An 8,015-nucleotide genomic window follows, 5' to 3' on the forward strand; every position below is an offset into this window, starting at 1 on the left:
GACATGCCTAATGACACTGCTCTCCCCTCACCTCTGTAAGTCAGCAATGAAGAAGGAAAAGAAAAAAATTGTAGAGAGGCTACCTGAACATGGAGGAGAGATGTATCACATGTTGAGGACTCCACCTGCCCATATAAAAATCAATCAGAAGGTTTGAAAACAGAAAATAAAGTACTAACAAAAATACTTTCAGCAGGGATACTTGTGCTACACATGTCAGTTTGTGAAATAAAGGGATGGTGAGAGAGATGTCTCTGCCCCAGTACACCTACAGTTGGATTAATTGCAATGTATTCTACATGGAGCTGCCCTTGGAGATAACTCAGAAACTTCAACAGCCAGATTATTGGCTGGGGTCCTATTTAGAACACATATAATTGCCCCCCCTTTTCTAAAAAAGAAAGCAACAACCCCGTGGTTGCCAGTTCATTTCCAGATGTGATTCAAGGTCCTCATGTTGGTGTTCAAAGCCCTAAAACTTAGCCCCCAAATATCTGAAAAGACTGTCTCCTTCCTTACAGACCCTCTTGGGTGTTAAGACTGGCAGAAGGAGCCTTCTTTGTTATTCTGCCACCCTCAGTTCAATGGTGGCAGCCCAGGAGAGGCGATTCTCTGTGGCAAACCCCTAAGCTGTGGAATTTCCTCCCCAAAGAGGTGTGCCTGGCACCTTTATTGTATAGCTTTCCCCATACGATGCAGGCACACTTCTTTACCCTGGTCTTTGACACCTAAAACTATATTTAGGACCCACCCTGTTCTTCTGATTGTAAAATGTTTTAACTGGTTTTGCTATTGCATTTTTATGTTGTTGCAACTCACCATTTTGGTGGAAGTCAAGTAAGAACACCAATAAAAATCAGTACCAGAGTTTAATATTTGACTGGGTAAAACATAGCAAAGAGTTGCTTGCCTAAAACTGGTGCATTCTGAACAATTCTAAAGGCAAGCAAAGAACTGTACATGGCCTGCTGAAGACATGCCTACCTGCTGGAACAAAGTGTATTGATCAGCTGTTTCTTAAACTCTTCCCCACTCAGCTCACCTGAAAAGGGATGGGAAAGCACACAGTACAAGGGCACTTAGGACGAGTTGCTAGTCAAATGGAAATAAGGAAGAAAGAAGGGATAGGGCTTACCTGCCCCATAAACCAGTGTCTCTTTAGCTGTTGCTAGTGCAGTCAGAACTGTAGGAAATAGCTCCAAAGACCTGCCACTGAGCAAGATGCCACCTTTGACAGCTTCAACAAACAAAGTTGCCAGGTCAGCCAATGCAGAACCTGGCAGCTCATGAGCCTGAAAAATGAGGGACAAGATATGGGAAGATGCATATGAAAATATGCACCAAGGGGGTTCCAGACTAAAATATCAAAAGTATTTAAAAATGCAATCTCAATTTGCCAGTGAAAGCTGTATTAGAAATAGTTGTTGCATGAACACACTGGGATGTCCTTCCTTGGGTGAAAGGAAGTTAACGGGGTCACATATTTATTACATAACACATTAGCCAATAAGAACCTGAAGGCCTAGAATGTTCTAAGTATACAAACTACCTTTGATCATAGATTCAAGTAGGTAGCCGTGTTGGTCTGCCGTAGTCAAAATAAATTAAAACAATTCTTTAAAAAGATAGTTTAAAAGACTCTTCTTAAAAACCTAAAAACTCCCTTAAAAGAATCAGGTCTTCAAAAAAGTTATACGATCTAAGAAAGTCTTTAAAAGAATCCTTCCAAAAGAATTTAAAAATTATAATGTAGCACCTTACAGACCAACTGAGTAGTTTTAGGTATAAGCTCTCGTGTGCATGCACACTTTTTCAGATACACTGAAAGAGAAGTCATCAGACCTTTATACATAATGAGAGGGAGGGAATGGGTGATTGGCTACCTTTGATCGTGTTAAATTTGCACACATGCAGTGGGGTCCTGCTCCTGTAGAAACTGAGCAGATGAAAACTTTCCTGTCATAGACCTAAGTAGTAGGAGAAGCTTCACTTACAAAATTACACTGTGCTGAACTGCTGTCAAAGGCACAGGTGTGTAGGGATGGTGGCCAGGCTTGAAGCACACTTCACTGCAGGGGAGGTGATGGGATGACCTCACCGCGGTGGAGCACACTCCCAACCGCAGACGAGCCACAGCCATCAGAGAGTCATACCCTATATGACTTGTTCTACCCGGACACTGAGGTCCAGCGCCAAGGGCCTTCTGGCGGTTCCCTTGCTACGAGAAGCCAAGTTACAGGGAACCAGGCAGAGGGCCTTCTCGGTAGTGGCACCCACCCTGTGGAACGCCCTCCCACCAGTGGTCAAAGAGAACAATTACCAGACCTTTAGAAGACATCTTAAGGCAACCCTGTTTAGGGAAGCTTTTAATGTTTGATGGATTTCTGTATTTTAATGTTTTGTTGGAAGCTGCCCATGGGCGGGGTATAAATAATAAATTATTATTATTATTATTATTATTATTATTATTATTATTATTATTATATACGACCTTAGCTCTGCCTGAATGCCATGAACTTTCTCTAGCCTTCTGCTTTCTCAGTGGTTTGCCCTGCCCTGCCGGTGGCCTTTGTCTACTTTCGATTAACCTTTGCTTAAGGGGAACTTGAGGCCATGGAAACAGGTACTGACATCACCTTGTGTCATCCCGCGACCCTGTGGTTAGAGGATGTGCAAAGGTCATAGTCCGAAAAAGTATCTGCCTGGTTCTGTATTTTCTGCTAATAAAAAGAGCCTCTGCCGAGCTTGCCATTCAGCTTGCTACGCGCACAGCTCACTTGCATCAACCCCCTGACTCGGTTTCTTCACTTCACAGGTGCAACACCAGGAGGAAACCTTATGACCTAGAAATGATTTCATCACCAACGAGATGGACAGAGTAATGGAGTGTGCGTATGTGTGTAGAATCCATGTCTGGGGAATGAGGAGGCTTTGGATCTAGAAAAATCACAGCCTTCCACAATGTGTCCCCATTCGTGGCTCCACCACACACAGAGCATTGGTGGCAAGTGAGTGACCACAGCATTGCTTTCTTCCACCACACTGGGGACTCCTCCATCTGCAGAGAAGGAGGCCCACAATATCAAATGGCCCCTTCCTTACCTACCCTTCTTAGTAGTTAAGGATTGCTCTCTAAAGCTGCAATCACATGTAGTGTCTTGAAAATCAGCCCCACTAGACAACATGCGTGTTCTGCAACATGCATAGGGTCAGGATTCACAGGAGATGACCGCAATGTAATTTAAGTGTGGAATCTAGAAGTGGAAGGGAACCATCATCTCCATTACACTTTGCAGAGCTGGAGAAACCAGTTTTGATAACTCCATTCCTACCTCTAACATAAGCAGCCGTATAATTTCAGATGCAACTTCCAAATGCAGGTCCCCCGACTCCACCAATTGGACACAATGCTTATAAACACTGAGCCTCCTAACAACACCCGTTTGTTGGAAGCAAGGAGAACCTGGAGTGGAATTTCCAAGGGAAACAAAAACAATAAAGAAGTTACTTGACCAAACATTTTAATTACAGGTAGGTAGCCGTGTTGGTCTGAGTCGAAGCAAAATAAAAAAATTCCTTCAGTAGCACCTTAAAGACCAACTAAGTTTATATTTTGGTATGAGCTTTCGTGTGCATGCACACTTCTTCAGACACCTGGTACCTGGTATCTGAAGAAGTGTGCATGCACACGAAAGCTCATACCAAAATATAAACTTAGTTGGTCTTTAAGGTGCTACTGAAGGAATTCAAACATTTTAAGACAGCTCTTACAAGAGATAAAAGAGCAGCTGGTGGCCTAGACTTCACCAACACTCTCAACAATTTTTCTGACCATTTACTCGCTTTCTTCTGTGCAATTTAAACAGCTAAATGGTTCTGCATGACTCCCAAATCTTGCAAATTCCTTTATTAACAGAAGCTCCAAATTAAAATATCCCCCATCGTAGTCTATATTTTTGTATCTTGTTCACAAATAAACATCAGTTGTGTCCACATGGAATTACTTAACACTGGCACATTTAAGTGGTCAGGAAACCCAACTGCTGGGACAAGTTCAAAAGAATTCTCCTCACCTGCAAGCAATACTATCTAGAACAGGCATCCCCAAACTTCGGCCCTCCAGATGTTTTGAACTACAATTCCCATCATCCCTGACCACTGGCCTGTTAGCTAGGGATCATGGGAGTTGTAGGCCAAAACATCTGGAGGGCCGCAGTTTGGGGATGCCTGGTCTAGAACAAGGGTTCCCAAACTGTGGTCTGGGGACTTCATTCAGTTGGTCCACAGCATGTCTCTAAAAAAAAACAATAAAAATCTAGAAGATTCTTTACAGCACAGTCCTATATTTCTCTGTTCAGTAGCAAGTCCCACTGAGGTCAGCTGAGTTTACTTCCAAGTAAATGAACACAGGATTGCAGCCACACCCAAGTACTTGCTTAAGGCTGCAATCCTAACCCAATTCAACAGGACTTGCTTCTGAGTAGACATGATTAGGATTGCACTGTAAGATATCAATGTCATACATGGAACAGTTGGGTACAAAAAGGATTCATAGATCAGTCTATCACAACTCATTGTGTGGTACCTTTGAAGATTCCTCTCAGGAGAGCACCAATCTCCTTTCCCTTCAAAGCCTGCTTTGTGATTAAGCCTTTCAACTGCAGCAAGAAGGAGGGGGGAGCACAATATTCATTTACTGTATCATCACTTTAAGCTTCTACATCCAACGATAACAGAAACACTGTGTATAACCAGGTACTAATTTCCATACAATCATCACTAAGGCACATAAATTTACCCTCCTCTTAATACGGCCTTGCAGATACATCCAAAATATTTACCAGCCTATGCATACTTACATTAATCATTTGTGGCTGCCTAACCCTAAACCTTTTTCAGTTCTCCATGCCTGGTCAGCTGGAAGCAACCTCCACTCATCAGAGATGACTAGATGAATGGCCTGTTACTAGACAGCCTGACATGCAGTTAAAATACACCAAGTTCATGAAAAGGGAGAAACCACAGAGGAATGAATGCACCCAAAAATATTTTTGTGAATTATATACAGTACTACAGTAACACTTGTTACACTCTGGTAGGGGGGAAAAAAGAAAGGCATTTGATATACTTGTCATTAGTTTTCATAGTAAAAGGCAGGAGACTTGGCAACCTTAACACAATGATGAAAAATGGGAGCAAAACAACATTATCTAGCTGTCATAAAACTGTACAGGAGGTAATGTTACAGGAGGAGGGAGACGTATAAAAACATACAAATTGCATGAGATTCTGTTTTGGTTCCCAATACTGTATAGTGCAGAATGCAAAAGTTGCAGGACCTTGGCATAGCTGCCCACTGACAGAGTCACCACAATTTTTACCATTTTCCCGAATGCATGGGACTTCCCACAGCTATGCGTTAGTAGAAGGAAACGGAAATACAACAGGAATAAGCACAAATATCTAGCGACTTGCAACTCGTGCAATTAGCAAACTATGAATAAAGGTAAAGGTAAAGGGACCCCTGACCATTAGGTCCAGTCGTGACTAACTCTGGGGTTGCGACGCTCATCTCGCGTTATTGGCCAAGGGAGCCGGCGTACAGCTTCCAGGTCATGTGGCCAGCATGACTAAGCCGCTTCTGGCAAACCAGAGCAGCACACGGAAACGCCATTTACCTTCCCACTGTAGGTAATTTATCTACTTGCACTTTGACGTGCTTTCGAACTACTAGGTTGGCAGGAGCTGGGACCAAGCAACAGGAGCTCACCCCGTCACGGGGATTCGAACCGCCGGCCTTCTGATCGGCAAGCCCTAGGCTCTGTGGTTTAACCCACAGCGCCACCTGTGCCCCTAAACTATGAATAAAGGTCCATTAATGGTATATATGAATGCCTCACAATTTGGACACAAAACTACTGATCATGGAAGCCATGATGGTGAAACAAATACACTGAAAAGAATGCGCAATGTCCAAACAAAGGGATAGGAGTGGTTCTCCATGTGTTGTTGGCTGAGAACGCCCACTGTCCTTGACCAATAACTATGCTGGTTTGGGTTGATGGGAGTTGCGAGTTCAGCTACATATGCAGGACCACAGGTTCTCTTTCCCTCTTTACAATCAGTCCCAAACAAGGGCACTATGAGTGGATCCCCCCCCCCCCATGAAATGCTGTGGGAATCACAACAGCTCACCTCATTTTCTTTCAGGCTTTGCAGGCATGCCTGAAGTTGCTCAGCTTTTTCATCTGCCACTAAGGTCAGGATTTTCTGGTCCATTGTTAATAGAGCCAGCGAAACAACAACAAAAAACTTGTGGCCTGTAAAATTAACAAAAAAAGAGTTTTAACCTACAGAAACAAACAGAGGAAACTCATATCTAAGGCCTCTAAAGGTAAATTTATGGGAACCGCAGCCTCAAACTATAAAGCTTTTTGTGGACTGCACCACCACTCTGTTTGAATGTGCCGCCAATAAAAAAAAGTGCATTACATAAATTGGGGTGGGGTGGAACTGAAGCTGGGATGACTCCTTAATGACACGCTGGGGTATAAATATGCCTTTGTATTTTTGTATGACTGCAGCGAGTGGGAAAGTATTCAAATGTACAGCCACTTGCCACAACTTTGCTGCAACCGCTGGGTTTCTTTTCACATCTTCTCCCAAGCTTTCCTGTCTGGGGTGACACAGGTAACCCCATGATGGTGCAGCCAACTAGGAAGACTCTTGTTTCAACACACACACACACACACACACACACACACACACACACACACACAAAGCTCAATAGGCCAATCTCAACCCTCAGCCAAACCTACCTCACAGGCTTGCTATGCTGACAAAACTGGAAATATAGGGAGTGGGAATCATTTGTGCCACTTTGAGCTCCCTGTAGGGGGAAAAATTGGTACAGAAACCGTTATAAACAAAAGAGGTAAACTCCACATGCTCAGAGGCACCGTTTCACCGCCCCGCCCCCAAAATACTTGTCATTTTTTAGACTAATGACCAACAATCACCGCTCAGCCTCGTGACCCACCTTCGGCCACGTGACACACGTTCGCGCCCCCTTCCGCTGCCGACCCTCTTCCCTGTTTTGCCTCAGGCGGCGGCTTCCCGGCCTCACCTCCCTTCAAAACTTCCCCGAGCGCCGAATTTCCCGCCTGGAACTTCGTCGGCGTTGCCCTGGCAACGGAGTCCCGCCCCCTCCGAACAGCTTCCGTTTCCCTAGGCAACCTATGCGCCGCCTCCACTTCCCTGTTGTACTCCCCCCCCCCCAACCCCGCGGCAAACCAAGTCCCCGGATGGTGCTGTGGAGCAGCGCGTAGGGTGTCCGGCGCGGTAATCGGAAGGTTGTGAGTTCGAGGTTTGCTGCCTGCCGATTAATTAAAAGGCGGAGACAGGGACAGAATGAAACCAGTTAAAAGGGACGCTCACTAAATAGAAACCCAAAGAGACTCTCCTATGAAGAACGGTTTCAGTGCTTGGGGCTTCTTGGTTTTAGCAAGTTCCTGGTACTTTATACAATTATCCATGGATAGAGAAAAGTGTTTCTCCCTCTGAACACAAGAGATCATCTGGTGAAGTTGAATGCTGGAAGGACAGATAAAAAGAAAGTACAGTGGTACCTTGGTTTTCAAAGTTAATCCGTTCTGGAAGTCTGTTCCAAAACCAAAGCGTTCCAAAACCAAGGTACGCTTTCCCATGGAAAGTAATGCAAAATGGATTAATCCATTCCAGACGTTTAAAAACAGCCCCTAAAACAGAAATTTAACATGAACAAGACCATTGATCCATAAAATGAAAGCAATAAAAATATACAGTGGTACCTCTGGTTGCGGACACAATCCGTTCAGGGGTGCCATTCGCACCCTGAAAAGTCTGCAACCAGAGTGGCGCTTCTACGCACGCACGAACCGTGATAGAGCACTTCTGCACAGGCGCAAAGCATGCAGAACGCTTCTCCGCGCGCGCGGCAAAACCGCATTCTTAACTTGAAAAGATGCAACCTGAAG

General features: G+C 44.4%; 1 protein-coding gene across 1 annotated transcript in view; it reads right to left on the reverse strand.

Moving 5' to 3' along the window:
- Positions 1 to 6,888, reverse strand: part of FANCI (FA complementation group I) — a 28,059-nt gene extending 21,171 nt beyond the window's left edge. Inside the window, exons 1-7 of the mRNA XM_035131317.2 lie at positions 6,819 to 6,888; positions 6,196 to 6,320; positions 4,586 to 4,658; positions 3,333 to 3,463; positions 1,136 to 1,292; positions 985 to 1,042; positions 84 to 125 (exon numbers count right to left, since the gene is read on the reverse strand). Of these exons, the coding sequence (XP_034987208.2) occupies positions 84 to 125; positions 985 to 1,042; positions 1,136 to 1,292; positions 3,333 to 3,463; positions 4,586 to 4,658; positions 6,196 to 6,279 (545 nt within the window). The 5' untranslated portion in view covers positions 6,280 to 6,320; positions 6,819 to 6,888. The remainder of the gene's footprint in view (positions 1 to 83; positions 126 to 984; positions 1,043 to 1,135; positions 1,293 to 3,332; positions 3,464 to 4,585; positions 4,659 to 6,195; positions 6,321 to 6,818) is intronic.
- Positions 6,889 to 8,015: the final 1,127 nt, after the last annotated feature.

The sequence above is a fragment of the Zootoca vivipara genome, chromosome 14 (assembly GCF_963506605.1).
Source record: "Zootoca vivipara chromosome 14, rZooViv1.1, whole genome shotgun sequence".
NCBI classification, from domain to species: domain Eukaryota; kingdom Metazoa; phylum Chordata; class Lepidosauria; order Squamata; family Lacertidae; genus Zootoca; species Zootoca vivipara.